This window comes from Antedon bifida, chromosome 3 (assembly GCF_963402885.1).
Source record: "Antedon bifida chromosome 3, ecAntBifi1.1, whole genome shotgun sequence".
Lineage (NCBI taxonomy): Eukaryota > Metazoa > Echinodermata > Crinoidea > Comatulida > Antedonidae > Antedon > Antedon bifida.
The window spans coordinates 11,621,021-11,641,713 of NC_136228.1; the positions used below are offsets into that span (position 1 = coordinate 11,621,021).

General features: G+C 32.8%; 1 protein-coding gene across 1 annotated transcript; it reads left to right on the forward strand.

Annotated features, from left to right (window-relative positions):
* The first annotated feature begins 733 nt into the window (after positions 1–733).
* LOC144838521 (uncharacterized) lies at positions 734–18,129 on the forward strand. Its single transcript, XM_078693918.1, has 34 exons — positions 734–883; positions 1,306–1,402; positions 1,536–1,708; positions 1,910–2,107; positions 3,907–4,008; positions 4,378–4,660; positions 4,845–5,030; positions 5,176–5,419; positions 5,509–5,677; positions 5,852–6,001; positions 6,220–6,377; positions 6,793–6,925; positions 7,123–7,224; positions 7,438–7,618; positions 7,850–8,123; positions 8,273–8,438; positions 9,127–9,412; positions 9,536–9,679; positions 10,188–10,383; positions 10,502–10,641; positions 10,954–11,154; positions 11,334–11,488; positions 11,784–11,913; positions 12,048–12,137; positions 12,243–12,335; positions 12,550–12,639; positions 13,049–13,201; positions 13,579–13,840; positions 14,187–14,356; positions 14,468–15,949; positions 16,107–16,205; positions 16,429–16,568; positions 17,030–17,234; positions 17,364–18,129. The coding sequence occupies exons 1-34, from the start codon at positions 818–820 to the stop codon at positions 17,573–17,575; spliced, it is 6,930 nt and encodes a 2,309-aa protein (XP_078550044.1). The 5' UTR covers positions 734–817; the 3' UTR covers positions 17,576–18,129.
* Positions 18,130–20,693: the final 2,564 nt, after the last annotated feature.

The following is a 20,693-nucleotide window of genomic DNA, read 5'->3' on the forward strand; positions in this document are numbered from 1 at the left end:
GCCCGTTAGAATAAAAAGTGATAATCATGATTAAAACGTTTTATGGAAGCTATTGGATTGTAGATACGAATGTATGTGAATATTTTGCCAATCAGATGTTGTGACGTCATCATATGGCCAGTTGAATTCAAAAAGTCATATTTTCATCTCTTGCGTAAAAGTTCATTGCGTTTAAACGAGAGCGCATCTCACTTTTACGTGCTCAAAATTCTTCATATTTGTATTAATGTAATTATTTAGATAATTGTCTTCTAAAATAGTTATCTTTATATGTCAATTTGATGACGTCATCATGTTAATAATTGGATTTAAAAGATGGGTCTCGTAATTTCGTCTATGCTACACTGTATATAACATAATACAGTGTACAGTATTCTTTAAATACTGTAATATGCTGTATGCTACAAAATAGGTACAATTCAGCACTGTAAACATATTTAATTCATGTCATAGGATGTCATAATAATTGTCGGCGTTCATATATTTTAAACGTATGTGCATGTTGCGTTTGCGCGGATAACCCGAACTCGTCAAAGTGACGAGTTCAAATCTAGTTACCATTATATCTATACTTCAGTTTACGTTCCCATTCGTATTCCCACTTTAAACAAATCAAGTACAGAATATCATTTTGTTATTTCGGAATTTTTTTTTTATAAACCTTATGTTCTTGTACTAAATCATAATTTGTATATCTATATTAATTTTTTGTAATAATTCACAGTCGGAAAGAAACGCAGTGTACCGGCTAGTTTGCAATAATTGTATTGGTCCTACCAAGAACTCGGATGTCAACGAATTAAAGAAGTATTTAAGAATGAAAAACGGTGGATATGTTGACACAAGTCGTATTTGGATAGTAGATCAGGATTTATTTAAAAAGGTAACACTACATTGGGCCATAAGAGTCTTACGTCATTTCTGTTGCAACGTCGATAGTCGGAAACGACATCATGAAGGAAATATCATTTTGTTGAATAATTTCATTTTGTTATTTGCTCCATGAGTCACCTAATTTGAGGTATTCTTATGGAGTTCCCACTTGCCGCCAATTATTTATTATTATGCTATGTGTTTCTCTGATCAAAAAATGACGTGAGCTCACATGTTTTGCTTATAGAACAATATACATTGTGTTGATTAATCTATTAGGTAGAAGGTTTATCATTACAATTTATCATATTTTCGACAAATTACCACAATAAAGGTCATCTTTTTTTGCCTTCAGCACTACTCACACAGGTTATTTATGGTTGGCTAAAATCATGATCATTTTGTAATGAGTAAATTATTATATTTGTCTAGTGTCGATATTTGGAAGTACATCATATCAGTGGTAAATACAGTACAGGAACAGCTGATTGTGGCCAGCGATACCCAACTGTCTGCGAACGTCAAGCAGGTAAGATAACCCAAGAAAGAGTGATTACTCTTCCATAGAGTAATGTTGTATTACGTAAGTATAATCTGTATATAATAGCAATTATTCAGCAAAATTGTTCGTGTGTTTAAATCTTTCTCTCCTGTAAATTTAGTGAATCGATGTCCTAATCAATGTATGGGTAACGGGCTATGTGGAAGAGGTTATTGTTTCTGTAACACAGGCTGGACAGGTAAAGATTGTTCTCAGTTTACATGTTCAGGTGGTTGCGGAAACTATGGCACTTGTCAGGGACCAAATGTATGCCGATGTAGGAGTGGCTGGCAGGTAAAAGCTTAAGCTTTCTGTGTTGACTATTTGGTAGTCTAGATGATAAATATGATAGTACGTGGAACATGACGAAAATATAGTAGGGACTACTTTTATACTTCCATACTGTACAATCATGTGTATAATATATTCCAAGCAGCAGACTTACTACAAAATTACTATGGCAGCCTATGATTATGGTATAATTTTCTTTTTAAGGGATCAAGATGTACTTCTAGTTACTGCATCCGGTTCAAAGATTGTAAGTCGTGTGCAAAAGTTGAAGGATGTGGTTGGTGTGATTCAACTCGTACCTGTCTGCCAGGTACAAGTACAGGGCCCGATGACGCAGTTACCTGTCATGCATGGTTTCACAACTATTGTTTTACCACCGGGACATGCTCCAGCAATATCGAGGTAGATTTGTAATTATTATTAGTTATCCGCTTGGTATACCAAGCGGATAACTCCTTGTTATTGTATGGGATCAATAGTTTTTTTCTGTATTATTCTTGGATCCTTCCTTCCTTTTTGTGAGTCGCGTTTCTCTAAAATGTGTAAACATAACATTTCATAACTTTGACAACATATGGGCATTTACGTGAAGTTGTGCACCTCCTATTTTTGAATGACGTCATAGTTGCGCAACGTGACTTACGCGCAATTTTATGAATTTCAATGATTGATTATAGATTAAAAACCAAAAGTCATTTAGTATTGACACTTTGACAAAATTTAAGTCATATCAGGGGCAAACTTTCTACGGATTAAAAATGGCATGTTTCACAAGAAGTTACGCGCGCACGCGCATTTAAAATTTCAAAATGCGCAAAATTAATTTCTAATCAACTTTTTATGCGTTTCTTGTCATTTTGAGCATGTCAAAAATTCCCACGGGCGCGCAATTTTTTACGCACGCGGTGCGCACGTAGCGTTAAAAACATATTTTTTTCTCTTGAATTATATTTTTCAAGTCTTTCCTAGTAATTTTGAAAACAATTTAGACCTTTTCCAGTTTAAATAACGCCATACGAACACGTTGAATTAGACAATTCGTGCGCGTTTTTTATGAAAAAGCTTAAAAAATCGTCAAAATTATGTCTTTTTTTAAACAGTCATAGTTTCTAAAGTAAACCGTGAACCGTTTATTTTTATTACAAAATCTAGAAGTTGATGAGTTGTAGATATCGGATCATGCATCGATAAGGCTAAAAAAACATTGTGACGTCATCGTATGGCCACACGAATGTAAAAATTAGGATTTTTGTCTCTTTCGTTATTGCTCATCACATTCAATGGAGCGCATCACGCTTATCTGTATTCCTTTTTCTCCTAAATTTATATATTGTGTAGGTCAATCAACTTTCTTTAGCATGAGATAAAAATATTTTAATTTTTATGACGTCATCATGCCTAAAAATTTTAATTACGTGGGTCATTAATTTCATCTTTACAGTAAATTTTAATCTGTAATAGCTCGTAAGAATAAAATGTGATAATCACGATTAAAACGTTTTCTGGAAGCTATTGGATTGTAGATACGAATTCATGTAAACATTTTGCCAATCGGATGTTGTGACGTCATCATATGGCCAGTTGAATAAAAAAAGTCGTATTTTCATATTTTGCGTAATAGTTCATCACATTTAAAAGGGTGCGCATCTATATTTTACGTATTCAAATTTCTTCTACACGTTAATATGTTGTTCCTGAGATAATTTCCTCCAGAAATTGCTATTTAAGTGTTTCATTTTGATACCGTCGCCATGTTAAAAATTGGAATAAATGGCGGGTCCCGTAATTTCACCTATTCTACACTGTATGTAATATGTATACAGATTATACTCTTTGCATGTATATACTATATGACACAAATTGACAGAATTCAGCACTAACAGCATATCATATTCTTCAGTTCTTGTCATAATGCCATAATCTTTATCTGTGTGCAATATTCCAACGTATGACGTGCACGTGGCGTTTGTCGTTGTGCGGATAACTAACTCGTCAAAGTGACGAGTTTCATGTCTAGTTGTTTACATTCAGATTGTTACAATATTATAAAACTATTCACATTCTAGGGCCTATACAAATTAATTAGCCGAATTTTAAATTTACTTATTATGTTGAAAGCCTTATATAAATATATATGCCTATTTATAACGTTTATTGTTAACGTTAACATCATTTATACATTATCTCTAAAATCAACTTAGACATTAGATTGTGAACGATCACACTGCAACTTTACAAGATTAAGTACTACAACAGGATCATGCCAGAGTTGTCTGGATTTGAAGCAGTGTTTTACTAATACAGTGAGTATACTTTTTTACATTAGGTTTACGAAATTATTTAACCTTTTTTGAGTAATCATGTTTATTGTAGTTAATGCCTCATAAACAGTACCTTGTTGAAGTAAATATAATTACTGCAGTAACAACAGCAGAATAATTTTGACATTATCCTTTAAAAGAAAAAACAACTACAATGTACCTTACAATGTTTTTGTTACTTGTAACATCATGGCCCATGGTCTTTGCCTAACCTACGAATTCAATGCATACCGTACTTACTTTTTTGTATAAATTTAGAATAATAATTCATCACACATTCACCCCTTATAATCTACCGATTTAAACGTAGAATTTCGTGTTCTAAACCTGAACATTTTATATTCGATTTAGCCTGGCGGATGTAACGTTTGGATTCCAGATAAATGCCCATCTAATATTGTGAATCCCAACTATGCTGACCCAGAAAGGAAGAATAAAATAGACATTGACGACAGAGTTAAACTAATAAACGTTGGATTGAATTCTACAACTATTTATAATTGTCCCGTAAGAATAGATGGAAATGTTCTGATGATTACTAACAAGAGACTAGATCACATAGATGCGTTTGATGTTCTTGTGTCTAGCCAAGGACAGGGCATATTTCACACTGTAACATCGGTACAACACTTGTGTAAGTAGTGTTTTCTTTATTTACAATATTATATAACATGATAATTTATACTGTTTCTTGTTTTCTCTTTCTCTACACATTTTCTATTCCTTTCTTTCATAACGAATGATTTTCTTGTTTTTTAATCCATGTAATGATCTGTTGCAGAAAATATTAGAATGATCTTTATGACATTACATTATAGGGAGACACAGTATGATTAAAGCAAGATTAGGGAGACTAGATGAAGTATTTGCATATGCAAATTTCCAAGATCTGTTAGATATCACTCCAATGGTTGATTCAAGTGATACCCCAGATGCTTCGTTTTTGGCTGACGTCATCAATGATCGAGTGTCATATCCAAATGAAGACATTGTCATACTCAAAGGTCTTTTTGTGTCATTTTATTTTAAAAAGTATTATCATGAATCATATTTTATGGAAACTCTAAAAACAAAAAAGACACATTGTGCCATCGTTGATTTGTCGTCGCCTTTATCGCCTTTATTATTCGTTATTTATTTCTTTTTTAGATGTTCCTTTTCATAAATGTCTTGGAAGTAGAAATGTACCTGAAATAAGTAGCCTGCATTCAACAGTTGTCGTTTTGACTTTTGAAGTAGCAAGTTCATACGATATATCTGTTGGGACGATAATCGCTCTGGACTCTATTGGAAACTTCATCGAATCTGTTGTCGACATTGTTGAAGAGCAAAACGCTACTTTTATTGAAACCATGATTGTCGACTGCAGTAATAAATCCACATGGAAAGACATGTTAGTTACTTTATGTTTATAATAACATTGTTATGTGGTAGTGTAATAATAATAATGATCTGAAAGGGTACATTAATTATTTCTTGCAGCTTGGCAACAAATCCTTCTGCCGTTATTTCTGAAAAAGCTACACTTGGATGCAGTGGAGGTGAATATGACACAGAAGGACTTTTTATAATCGATGGAAAAATAACAAAAGAACAGATAGCCAACGACACCACAGTTACTGGGCGTGAAACAAGTGGTTTAATTGGCAAGGTACCGTTTTAAACAGTCAAGATTCCCAATATTGGTCTTTAAAATGTCTTAATCATATCATATCTGATCATATTTACTGTTATTTGCCAGCATTGAAATTAATACATCTTGAAATAAAAAAAAAATGTAAAAAAACACATTATGATTTGTTTTCCTTTCTCTTTACCTTACTAGGTTACAGAATATAAAGTTCAAGATAATTTAGTGTTTATAGAACTTCTTGTCATACGAGATCATCAGGAGTTTGGTGACGTCATAAACAATGTTACTGCAAATCGTAAATCGCCAATAGACATACATCTTACTGAACCACAGACATACAAAGTAAGTGCTTTTCGAATGTTTTTATGTTAATAATGTAGCTAGCCTACGTATTATGTGATCGTGGAATACAAAACGGCTGATCTCGGAACGTATTCGATTGCCATCAACAAATTGATATATGTGTATCAATGGTGTTTTTTAATAAAGGTTATAGGATACATATACATCGGTATGTAAATAATATCAATACTTAACTATGTTGCTATTTTAAAAATCAGAATGGAAATATTTCATATGAAATCAAGCCAGACTTTAAATTCAATCCATCTCTGCGGCTAACTTTTCAAAATGATGTAGTAAAATTCAGTCAACTTGATGTAGTATATGAGGGTACTGTAGAGGCGGGCATTCATATGAAAATCAAGGCGGGAGATCGGTAAGTGTAATTTTACCTTATATAACAAAATAATCACGATACAATTGAGGTACATTGCAAGCAAAGCAAGACTTAAGTACAATTTACTAATAATAACATACAAACATTATTAAAGTTATTAATTATTTCCTCTGTTGCCCTTTGGAACGGTTTACCAATCTCTAATATATAACAAAATAATCACGATACAATTGAGGTACATTGCAAGCAAAGCAAGACTTAAGTACAATTTACTAATAATAACATACAAACATTATTAAAGTTATTAATTATTTCCTCTGTCGCCCTTTGGAACGGTTTACCAATCTCTAATGTGCAGAAAGTAGACGGAAAAGGTACAACCTCTTCAAAAAATACATTTTAAGAAATAAAAACTACTTCTAGTAGTATTAGTTTAATTAATTTTTATTTATAGATTTGATTACGTTACTGAAAACCAATTTGTTGATAAAAGAAGAATTGGTTCTTATTACGTTACGTTGGGAAATGTACCTATTCCTCTATCTGTTGATATCCAGGTCAAGTATTCCGTATCTGTTGACCTGCCTGTAAGTATATTGATTGTAAGAAGAAATGATAATTTATATCAATCAATCTATTTCAGAAAAAGGTATCGTTATATTGGATTTTCATAGTTTATGATAGTCCAGTACACTTTAAATATGATTAGTATTTAAGATTTTATTTAAAATTGTTGATAAAGAAATACACAAATCATTACCGTATTGTACTATTTGTCTTTAAGGCTTCGTTGGAAACCACTTTTGGTGTTACCTCTAGTGGATATATAAGCTTTGGTTCAGGTCTCAGACCACAGAAGGATAGATTGGTTGTACTACCTCCAACGGTTTGTATCATTATTTAATCACTTAGATAATCAAGTTAAATTAAATGATAGTTCTATATGTTACATTTCTTTCGTGATATCGAAGGTGTATGAAGTTTAAGTTGTCATGAGTTGGCAAATATTGTTCCTAAGGGGTAGGCATTCTGTATAGACTCACAATTATTTGCTTTTTAAAGTCAATAAAACGCACCATTCACTTTGTACTATTTATAGGTAGCTAATTCAAATACAAGTTCAACAAGAGCCGTGTATTCAACACAACTTGAAGAAAAGAACAATACAATATCCGTGAATGCCACATTGACACCAACAATAGTGTTTACATTTCCATCTGAACCTGTGGCACCATTCTGCACTACTAAATCTTCTCTGCCTGATTGGCTTGCAAATTTTGGTAGGAAAATTGTAGAGTCTAATAATAATTGAAATACTGAAATATGTTATACACAGAAGCTTTGTTTTCTATAATTTTACTTGTTTAGTATCATTCTGCTGGAAACGACCAAGTATTTTAGTATATCAATCTTTTTTTAATGTAGTACCGTAGTAGTAATCAGTTTGTACATTTCATTACTATAATGTTGTGTATTGAAGTTTGATCTTACATGATTAATCCCTGATTTAGTTGGAATAAATGAAACGAGATGTGCTTGGAATTCAGAAGAGGAAACATCGTCAGCTTTTCAATTTTCTACTACATTCGATATTCAGACAAACTATACAGTTTTGATGTGTGATGATGTTTGTAATAAAGATAATAGTTTACCTTGTGATATACCAAACGCCGACATATTATATGGTGGTCTTACAAACATGAATATGCTCACAACATATAACCAAGTCGACCTAACACAAATCGCATACAGATCAAAAACGAATGAGTTAACGGTTCACACAAGGTAATGTTTTTATAAGTTACGGTGCGATTCTTTACCATCCTCCTGTATATTTATTATGATTTGTTGCTAGCTGACCAACTGATATCAATTTTCAACTAATATCACTTCCTAACTGATATCACTTAAAATGTACTTATTTTCTTTAACAGAGAGTGCCGAGCCCAACCAATGCCTAGTGTTACCACAGAGACTACTGAAATGCCTAATTATTGTCCTGACGGCTACACAGTCTCTCAAACCAATGCTATAATGGAGTGCCCATGTACATGTCTTGATGCTACTCTGAGGAATATGTCTCCAGATGGATCATGCCCGGTTTGTTCATTTTACATCTTCTTCGCCGAACTAAACACTCACTTCACACTATATACACGCTTATCAATGATATACTATTAGTTACACCCTGCTTGCTCACGGAATACGGGAAATATCCACGTTCTGGTTCCATATTCTATGAGGCCGAAGGGAATATGGAACCAGAACGTAGATATTTCCCGTATTCCGTAAGAACAAGCAGGGTGCAACGATTTTATCTCTTAATGCACACATATAAGCAACTATGCATGCGCTCAACGATAAAAATACAATACAAAACATAAACAACGCGCGCGTAGAAACATCAAACAGGTAATACGGAATATATTACCCTTCTGATCTGCTTGACTGAGTAAATGGGCGTAAATACGGAATTATATCTCATACATATTGACCAATCGGATTACAGAATTCACGTACACTAATAGATAATAAACAATATCTTGTAAAATGACGTGTAGTGGTCAATTTCAAGCAACCACTAGTAAAAAAAAGAATGTGAACATTTGAGTTAAACATAAAACTACAGTACCATATCATTTCACCAGAGTATATCTTCTAGAATACAAATATAATGCTTTAAATAATTTGAATTAGTTTGCATATTGTAGAACATTCAGAACTTAATAACTTAATAAACGATATAATTGAATATAATATATTCAACATTATTGCAATTTTTCTTTAGTGTTCATGTCAATGTGCTGATGGGTCATATGATATCATAGCACCAGATGGAAGCTGCCCGTGTGAATGTACCTGTTCTGACTGTCAAACTTACACCATCGATTCAAACGGTTGTCCATGTCCCCTGATGAATGACATATGTCCGCCATGTTTGGTTGGTGAAGTTCAAGTTATCAACAATTGTCTTTGTCAATGTGTGCCAGATGACCAATGTGGAATTCCACCAATATGTGTGACTGGACGCCAAGGTGAACACTGTGATAGACCCGACTGTCGGCCATGTCAAGGTAACAATATTTAACCAAGGCGATAATCAATTCAATCTAATCAAAACTCTAATTAATCAGTATTGACTAAAATACTATTTCATGATAAGTATTGATACAATGCACATTATTTACTTTGTTTAGGTTGCTCTGGGAACGGTGTCTGTACTTCGGTGCCAAACAGCTGTCAATCGCAATGTCAGTGTAATCGAGCTTGGATCGGAGAATGCTGTGACATTAGAAGACCAGCTAGAACTGGAGGAGATCCTCATCTTGTGACATTAGACGGTAATAACTTTATTCAACTAATTTTTTCCTTTCTTTTTTATCTTGTTATTTTATCTTCATTTTTTTTTTCTATAAATATTTTGTTCCTTTTCATTTCTTGTGTCTTTTTTTACCCTTTTTTTTCTATTTTTCCCCAATTTTATTTATTTTTTAATGAATAATTAAAAATGACGGAACTGAGTTAATGATTGGATGAGTGATAAAATAAATAGATTAAGGTGGATTCTGTTTTTCTGTCATTTTTGTTTGGCAAATTACTCCGTATCAGCATTCTGTTGCTAACGAGAACGATTAACACAAAAAGCACCCTATGAATGGAATTGTCATTAAATTATTTGTTTGATCAGGTAATCACAACAAAGACCATGTACAATTTGAGTCCATATTGTGTTCTCCCAGAATATAATAAATAAGTTATTAAAATAGATTTTTTAAATTGAAGCAAACATCGAGATAGGCTATTAAGTCTTTCTTAAGTACACTCCATATAAATATCTATTCCTTGTAGGTGTGGAGTACGATTACTATGGAAATGGCGAGTTCTGGTTATGCAGAAGCATTGGTAATGATTTTGGTATACAAGCAAGATTTTATGAAAGCCACAGATCTTCATTAACTGGAGGAATTTCCATGAAATTGAAAGAAGATGTTTTGACAATTACCACTCCAATGATAGCGGATTATGAAACATTGCCAATTCTAAGGTAGGTACACATGATATTATAATATTGTACAAACCTAAAGAATATGAGAAAAAAAAACATTTTCCAATGTTAAGCCTTTAAACAAAGTGTTTAACTTTGATTTTTCAAACATTTTTAGACTAAATGGTGAATTACTGGATATAAACACTGAGCAGAAAATCCAATTGGCAAATTCAACAGTACTATTAGATGTTGAGCTGAGAAACAGCAGTAACTCGTCAAGTCCCATAATGATTTTGGCATTCGAATACCAATCAGGTGATTTTTTTGTATTTGTTTAAATTATTGATTTTCTATTTTTGTTGTTGCCAAAAACATGTTAACCTCTATTTCTAAAGTGGAATGTTGCAGTGTTTATTGGACAGAAAACATATCCAGAAACGACTTTCATACTTTTGAAACGAATAAATTGTTTACATTAAAAAAACCCACACTTTTACTGATTTAAAAATAGTCTTATTTTTATTTATCAATACGGCTTTAAAGTTTTAACATTATCAATCTTTATTGACATTGCCTTATTAATTATCTAGTGTTTTGTTGTCTAACTATCAGTTATTTATTTTTAAGGTGTGTCAGTAGGTATCGAAGTACAGTTTAGTGAGTCGATCGAGAGACTATACTTCAACTTATTACTCACACCTACCCTCAGCTTTATTGGTAAAACAGAAAGCCTCTGTGGTCTTATGGATGATGACACGGACAACGATTTTATTGGTTCGGATGGCGCCCTCTACCATCTCAATAATGTCACTGAATTTGTTGAAACATGTAAGACAGATTACATATTATTGATTCATTGAATATTAAATAATTGACTCCCACATTTGGAGAAAACTGCAGCAATATAAAAACAACAAAAGCCGTAACTTTAGAAAAACATAAACATTTTTGTGAGAATAGTATTTTTTCAGTTTCATAGTCAACATTTCTTCTTTTTCCGAAACTAGGGAAAATTTCAAGCTCTAATTCTAATGGTGGACTGCATGGTTCTTGGTCGTGGAATTCGTCCAATTTTCATTCATTAGATGAGTTGGATAGTTCTTACACGAGGATATATGAACCGATCTACAGTTCAGATGACTTAGATCAAGATATTGTGGAGGTAATAAAGATTAATAGATTAAATTATTTAGTAATAATTGTATGCATATCATTTTCTTTTAAATATTGATAACATGTTATTTCCTCAAAAACCTGTGGATGTGAGAGCAATGCTATTTTTTTAATGTGGAGTTTCTATAATTAGACAGGTTATTAGATTTTTAACTTTCAATCTAGTAATCAACACTTGAATTCGATATATGAGATTTATTTTTTCAATATGCATAGTTTTTAGTCGTTTAATTTGCTCATCACGGATACATTCAAAACATTGTTACTTTTTACTTAATAAACAGATTGCAACGACTGCATGCCTTAAAACACTACAAAATACAATAGAAAATGCTGTTCTTTTTCAATCTTGTGTCTACGACGTCGCTGTAACAAATGACATGTCATTCTCAAATCAACAGTCACTGCAAATAGGTAAGTGACTACTAGCGTCATTTTCTCATGAAGTTTATGAAACGCCAAACGGAATTCATTTTTATCGAATTTTATTTATACAAAGTAAAATGTACACGACTATTAAAGTATTGTGCAATATTTGTGCATTTCAGGATGTCCACAGCAGTGTTCAGGTCGTGGAGTATGCATCGATAGTGTATGCCAATGTCTACCGGGATGGTCTGGAAATAGTTGTAACAATGGTAAACTTCTCCGCACTTTGATTTTATCAATTTAATTGTTTTTAAACCCGAATTTAATAATCCATGTTAACAATTATGCAATAATATTGAATTTAATTTCTTTAGGTACCTGCACCTCGAATTGTATTAATGGAGATTGCATATCTGGGTTTTGTCGATGTAACGTTGGCTGGGAAGGCGATACATGTGAAGACAAAGGTACATATTATTATATATTATTTTAGGAACACAATATTAACTTTATGTTAAAGGTATTGTTAATTATTAAAGTTTTTAATTTGTATATTTATATATATACTAATTGCAGGGTAAAATGCCAGTAATATTTTATTTAGTTCAATGAACTTGATGTTATTATATGCTTGTGTTTTAAGTAGTAATTAGACATTGAGTGTTAAACATATATTTTTAGCCACTTGCTATAGTGTAAATAACTGTACAGACGAGCAACACGGTGAATGCCTTTCAACGGATGTATGTTTATGCAAGAAAGGGTTTACAGGTAAAGACGGTATTCTGTAATTTCTAGACATAAATTCTATTGGTTGAGAGTATTGAACTCTTTTTACGCTAGTCAAGCAACCACTTCTCTGCGCATGTGCAAATGAATAGAATTAGCCATTCAATCTGAGACAACCTTTTCACACTTAATAAAAATAATGTAGAATAACGAGTGTATGATTGTACCTATCCAAAGGCAAATTACTAAAAATATGGCAATGTATCAGTGGGTGGATCTCAATGGAGATACAAAATAAAATAAGCAAAAAGCAAAATCAAAACGATAAAGTAAAACAGCCAGAAAAATGGCCCTTCCTCAGTTTACACTTGGACAAAGTAGATATAAAGCAGACAAGTACTTAACTGTAATATATAAATCATTTATATAATATTAATAACTGTATTATCAGGTGATGATTGTAGTATCGTTCCAACGTGTCATGCAGTTTCTGATTGCTCAAGTAACGGAATCTGTGTTAACTTTGATGTATGTGAATGTCAGGAACAATGGAAATCTTCAGCTTGTGACGTGTTATCTTGTCACAACCTTGACGGATGCTCAGGTAAAATCTGAAGTGAATAATGAAATAGCAATTTAGTCTAGAACAGTTGATGTGAAAGAATATTTGTTATGGACTTGTGAAAATATTCCCTCCATTCAACTCATAAGCATTCATTATTTTGGATATCTTTATTTTATGAAGCAAACGTATATAATATGAAATTCAGTTATCATAAATAGCGTTAATTGTTCAGATACTGAGATAAAAAGTATAATTTTCAATAGTATACAGTATACAAAATTAACAACAACGAAAAAAAAATTGTTAAGAACATAAAAAAAATAGTAAAAAACAAAACCAATATTGTCCAAGTAAATATTGTTACTTTTTTGATTAACATTTCATAAGAAACTGCTAATTGCCTTTATTTATGACAGGTAATGGCATATGCGTCAGTATCGACGTTTGTATGTGTAATAGTGGATGGACTGGCGAATCTTGTGCTTTGCCCGATTGTTCTGAAATGAACTATTGTAGTGATCAGGGGGAATGTACAGGACCGAACCAGTGTAGTTGTTATGTGGGGTACCAAGGAGATAACTGCACTGAATCAATTGACTGCATTGAATTGAATAATTGCAATGGTAATGGAGTTTGTATTGAAGACGCCTCTTTGGATAATGGAACATTTTCTTGCGAGTAAGTTCAGCAACGGTAGTTTGTAGAAACTAAGGGTGCATGATGGGTGGTGGAAGTGGTTGGGTTTCTCAATGCTGTTGGCTAAACTGCCTCTTTCTCCAATCAAATGTCTGGAAACATCCCACGTTTATAATTATTTGGCGTATTTAGATCTTTAGAACACTTCGGCCACAATCTACTGTATATTGGTCCTCTCAAGATGGAAATAAGTTATTTATAGCTTATGATGATGATCACTGTGTCTTACTTATACTACAGCTCTTTCACATAAACAGATGTAGTGCCTTTGAAAACAGACAAGAGGTTTTTTTTTATAGCTATATTAATGTATTGGTCTTTTATCTAGGTGTTTTAGTGGATATTCAGGTGTGAATTGCTCTGTGTTTTCATGTGAACAGTTAAATAATTGTTATGACCATGGGACATGTATTGAATCCAACGTTTGTCAGTGTGATGTTGGTTATACTGGACAGAATTGCTCACTTCCTTCTTGTGAAAATCTTGCGTTTTGTACTGGTAAGTGCCGTCTAAAAACAATTTTATTATACATTTTTGATGAGATAAAAACATATAACAACCTAATTTCTTTTTTCCATTCATCTTTCCATTTCACTTTATTTATTGAAGGTAATGGAGCATGTGTATCTTATGACAAATGTGAGTGCTACACTTCCTGGTCAGGTGATAAATGTGACATTGCATTTTGTAGTGATGACTGTAATGGACGTGGAGATTGCGTTGATGAAGAAACATGTCAATGTTATATAGGTTATGAAGGTGATAGATGCGAACTTGTTCAACAAGAAAATCTAAACCAACCTATATTTGATAACGATGCATTGAATGTCACATTTTACGAAAATCTACCGATTGGAACCTTTTTAATCACTGTAAATGCACGGGATAACGACACTGGTCAGAATGGGATGGTATCATATCGATTATTACAGTCAGAATACTCAAACCTTTTTCTAATCGATCAACAAAATGGAAATTTGATTACTGCTTGGGTATTTGATTTTGAAACACCATACTCGGATATCTCACTTACAGTAATTGCTGAAGATAATGGTTTCCCACCGATGAGTGCATATGCTATGGTTAACCTAACGCTACTGGATCAAAATGATAACTGTCCAGTATTCTTAGGAGATTATCCAGATATAACTATTCATCTTAATACCACCAATGCAACAGTCATTAGTAATATTTCAGTTGTAGATGAAGATAGTGATGAAAATGGCAATGTTAAATTATCAATGAAGGTCGAAGGTGATATGTCAGGTTCAATATTCGAGTTATTAGACACTGGTGAAATATTGGTAGCTGGTGATCTTCAGTCAGGACGGTACGTAATCAAATTAGTTGCATCAGACAATGCCCTTCAGCCGTGTAAAACAAATCAAGAATTTTCTGTTTACGTTCCATTTGTTCCAAATTATGATTTAACAACGCCGGGCTTAACAACTGAACAACGTGAAATTACAACTCTTCGAGAAACCACAGTTAAAGATGTTACCACAGCTCCAGACATAACAACTGAACAGCGTAAAACAACTCCTTTAGAAACTACAGTTAAAGATGTTACCACAGCTTCAGACATAACAACTGAACAACGTGAAATTACAACTCCAGGAACTACAGTTAAAGATGTTATTACAACTCCAGACTTGACAACTGAACAGCGTAAAACAACTCCTCGAGAAACTACAGTTGTTACCACAACTCCCGACATAACAACTGAACAACGTGTAATTACAACTCAAGGAACTACAGTTAAAGATGTTACAACTCCAGACATAACAACTGAACAACGCGTAGTTACAACTCAAGGAACTACAGTTAAAGATGTTACCACAAGTCAAGGAACTACAGTTAAAGATATTACCACCCCACACTTAACAACAGCTGATACTACTTCTCCAAATCAAGTGACAACTGTTCAACAAGGATCTACCCCCAAAGAAGTAACTACAACCATTATCGACAAAACTGATACTACATCACCAAATCCAACAACTGAAGACGATAACGTAGTTACAACTCCACAAGTTTTGACATCAGAAGACAGTCGTACTACTGCTCAAGATCTGAGAACCGAAAAAGAAGGTAAATTATTGAATATATTACTAATTAAGTTTGATAAACCAATAGTTTATTCACTCAAATATATATATCTAACACCATTTAGAATATTATTAAAAACGTTGATTGTTGTTGTTAAAATGTGCAGTAGATCATGTGATTTTGTGTGTTTGTTTTACAGGAGATTGTACAACAGATGCAGAATGCAATAATGGCGCAAGTTGCTATATTGGTATATGCGCTTGTCTTTGTCCGTATAGTGGCACAACGTGTAATGAAGGTATTTACCATTAGTTCGTCATAATCACAAACATAAATTATAATTTTTTATCAACGATTATGAAACAAATCATCTTCCTTATTATGATTATCATCTATAGATTAGATAATATATTATATTATTACAATGTCATCAATAATCAGTAGCAGCAACATTACAGATTATCAATATCTTTATACTACTACAAGTAAATACCTATTATTAATACATTATGTACTTTTAGTTGGACAGTGTTTTGAGACATCTATCCTGGTTACTAATCTTCAGTCCGTATTTGGTGATAATGAGGCCCAGTTTTCACCTGAATTAGACGATCCTTCAACTCAGTTGTTTCAAGATGTATACAGAGTAGCTAAAGATACTGTAAGTATTTCTCACAACCACATGTTCTCTTTCAGAGGTATTAAGTATCAATGTTATTTGACTACTTTGACCTATTTATACAGGATAAAATCAGGTATAGATATTGCACCTGTTTTACATATGGTCCTGTTTGTTTCTTTTTTTTTGGAGCAATAGATTAAAAAATATTCAAGACATTAACAAACTTTAAAAAGGACAACCATATGTTGCATTGTCATAGATGCGGCATGCATTTTTCCAATGAGTTACATAATTTCAATAACTCTAGGTACTACATTTCTCAATTGCCACTCTTGTTCAGTAAGTTTGGTTTAAAATAAAATTAAGGTGTACTTAAACGGGAATACTACAATATGCGATTGGCAGTTGATGTAATATGTTCTGATGAATCATATCCAAATACCTTTAATTAAAAATACCTCTCACTAAATGATTTATATCATGTTTCTCTTTTTCTTAAGATGACAACTGTTGCTGCCAGCTCTGATATTGTGAAAGAGATCAAAATCGTGGGATTTAGACAGGGAAGCCTACTTATGGACATGAGCATAGTAGCTGTAACTGGACAATCTGAACAACAGATTAGGGAGGAGTTCACACGGGCGTTGATGGCTACAGATAGTAAAGATATTACTTTTGATTTAGACACCATACAGGTTAAAGAGGGTAAGTGTAAAGATACAGATTTAGATTAGTTTGGAAATATCACGATTACTTGTTGCTGATAATAGTATGAAAATAAGTGTGTATGCTTATGTATGAGAGTAACTTACCTAAGAGTTTTATTTGTTACAGTAAATGAAGAATCCGATGTATGGATTATTGTCTTTATTTTGGCTTCCATCGCATTCTTGGGTATCTTCGTAATATGCATAGCTGTTTGCACTATGCTTATTTTGAAAACGCAAGCAAAGAAAAGACATTTGAGAGATATGGCCGTATCAAGACAAGGTTTCATCTACAGAGATGAACGAATGGATGGGGAACAAGGTGGAAAGAGATATTAATAAGTTAATAAGTAATGTACATAGCAACCTCTTTACAAAGACGCAAACGCAAGATCTGCCGCGAGCAGAAACAGTTTTAATTGATTTGATTAAACATAACTATTTAAAACTTACTCAGAATGATTAAACCATTTAGTGCATTTAGATATTGTATTTATGTGGAGAAACAATGATGGTTAAGGGTTTTTTACAATAATACATATATACAGTACTTGATTTCAATACAGTACTTATTTTACTACTGTACATTGACCACGCTGGTGGATCGACTGCTACGCTTATTCGACTGCGGTGTTGCTTTATAAACAAGTGCACATGGGTAAATCTATACTCATGACTGAAAATGCATGCGAAAGTTTTATCATTAAACGGAAATATAACTAAAGTTCCTAAGAATATTAATAAAATGTAGTTTGCGTTTATTACTACACAGTTTTGCGATTGTTGTGAGCAATTGGATATGCCATGGGTTACCCTACAGTTTACTATTGTTAATTCTTTCAACATGTATGTAGGATAGATTTTTTTTTTCAATAAACAGCTTTGTAATTGTTTGTTCATTTATGACTTGATTTATGATAAAAAAAGCCAAATATTGCCCTTTTTAGAAAAGTAACATTACATTTTTAAAATATTAAAAGATCGAAATTCGGACTGTATATGATTACTTTTTGAAATAAGTACTGAGGTACAGCTATGAGCAGACCACATTATGTGATTCTGCGCATGTTACAAAACAAAATAAAAGGGTTGACATTTTGCCATTTTTTTTAAATTTATTTTTTTTTTTTAATTAGCCACTACGACTGTTTAAAATAATGTATTGAAGTAATATGCGCAGACCACATTATGTGATTCTGCGTATGTTTCATTTTGATAAAGTAACCAGTTACCTCAATACATATTTATTTCATGTGATATAGTGACCCCTTTTTTCAAAAACAAAAGGGTCGACATTTTGTAATTTTTCTAAAATGTTTAAACTGATATATTGAGATAACATGCGAAGACCAAATTACGTGATTCTGCGTATGTCACATGATATAGTTTTGTCAACAAATAGAAGGGTCGAAATTTGACATTTTTTCAAAAATGTCCCTGTACTATTAAACGACTATCATCGACTTGATCAAAATGATGTATCCAGATACGTAACATGCCTAGACCACATTATGTGATTCTGCGCATGTCATATTGTTCTATATTGATGTCATTAATGTGATTCTGCTAATGTCACATGATATAGTAACCAGTTATGTCAAAAATTTGTAGAGTCGAAATTTTTCTGAAAAATGACAAAATGTCGACTGTTTAACATAATTTATTGAGGTAACATGCGCAGACCACGTTGTGTGCTTCTGCGCATGCTAATTTGTCAAAAAAGTAAAAGGGTCGAAATTTGGCCATTTTTCGAAAAATTTCCCTGTACTATAGTACAGGAATTTTTCCTAAAAATCGCCAAACATCGACTGTTTAACATGCATTGAGGTAACATGCGCAGACCACATTATGTGCATCTGAGTATGTCAATTTTTTTTTAAATAAAAGGGCCGAAATTTGGCAATTTTTTGAAAATTTCTCTGTAATAAAGTACAGGGATTTTTCCAAAAAAAATGGTCAAAAATTGACTGTTTAACATACGTACTGAGGTAACATGCGCAGACCACATTATGTGCTTCTGCGCATGTGATTTTGTTTTAAATAAAAGGGTCAAAATTTTTCGAAGATTTCCCTGTACAGAGATTTTTTCGAAAAATGGCCAAATATCGACTGTTTAACAGATGCATTGATGTTTATTTTCTAAATAAAAGGGCCGAAATTTGACCATTTTTCGAATATATTTCCTTGTACAGGGATTTTTCCAAAAAATAGTCAAATATTGACTGTTTAACATGCGTACGGAAGTAACATGCGCAGACTACATTATGTGCTTCTGTGCTTGTGAATTTTTAAAAAATAAAAGGTCAAAATGTTGACATTTTTTTTTTAATTTCCCAATAATATGTGCTTCTGCGCATGTGAAATTTTTTTTAATAGAAGGGTCAAAATTTTGTCATTTTTCGAAAATGTCCCTGTATACAGGGATTTTCCCGAAAAATGACAAAATATCGACTGTTTAACATACGTACTGAGGTAACATGCGCAGACCACATTATGTGCTTATGCGCATGTGATTTTTTTAAATAGAAGGGTCGAAATTTGGCCACTTTTCGAAAATTTTCCTGTATACAGGGATTTTCCCGAAAAATGACCAAATATTTAACTTACGTACTGAGGTAACATGCGCAGACCACATTATGTGATTATGCGCATGTCATTATAACAAACAAATTAAAGGATCGATATTTTGCCATTTTACACATTTCAGGGATTTTTCGATATTGGCCAAAACTACTGTTTAATAGTATAAGTAACATGCGCAGACCACATTATGCGCAGTTACCACTTAATACATATTTTAAACAGTCGAAAGTTAGCCACGTTTCTTTTTTTTTTAAATCCCTGTACATAGTAAGTCCAAGTTTGGCTCACCATAAAATAATACCTCATATTTTGGTCTACTGCATATGAGTAGTTGAAACACCAAGATCGTGTATTATTTAGATCTGATTTTATGCACATTTTATATATAAAAATGGCCGCTATTTCAATACGAAGCAAAAACAGAAGTCTTAGCAGGGCCTAATGGATTCCCTGTCAGAAGTACATGTGTTTAGACACCAAGATTTATGCACATTTTTATAAAAAGTCATTTCAATACGAGTCAAGATGGCTTAGAGTGATCAGAAGGGATTATTAAAGATATCTGGCTATGTTGACATTCCACTCCCCCTAACTCGTTTTTTATCGATTTTTTCCTATACTAAACAGTGTTCTAATCCTAAGTTATTAAGGCCCATTTATACTAGGACAACCTAGTGTGTAGCTTCACTGAATAAAACCGGACCGAACACACATTCAAGTACGGTAAAACTTACTGACCAAAATATAAGGATATTGTAAGCACAGATAGTGTTGTTCATCCATATCTAATTTGTGTACGCATAATATAAACTCTACAGTACGGTGATGAGGGCCATATATTTTAATACCTTTATGCTGTTAGCCTACAAGTTTG

What these genes read in the sequence shown, in the direction of transcription:
- LOC144838521 (XM_078693918.1), top strand. Translation starts at nt 818, where the DNA reads ATGAAAAACGGTGGATATGTTGACACAAGTCGTATTTGGATAGTAGAT. An exon ending in TGGTTGTACTACCTCCAACG is followed by an intron (nt 7,225 to 7,437) that starts GTTTGTATCATT and finishes TACTATTTATAG; the next exon opens with GTAGCTAATTCAAATACAAG. An exon ending in ATGCAAGAAAGGGTTTACAG is followed by an intron (nt 12,640 to 13,048) that starts GTAAAGACGGTA and finishes CTGTATTATCAG; the next exon opens with GTGATGATTGTAGTATCGTT.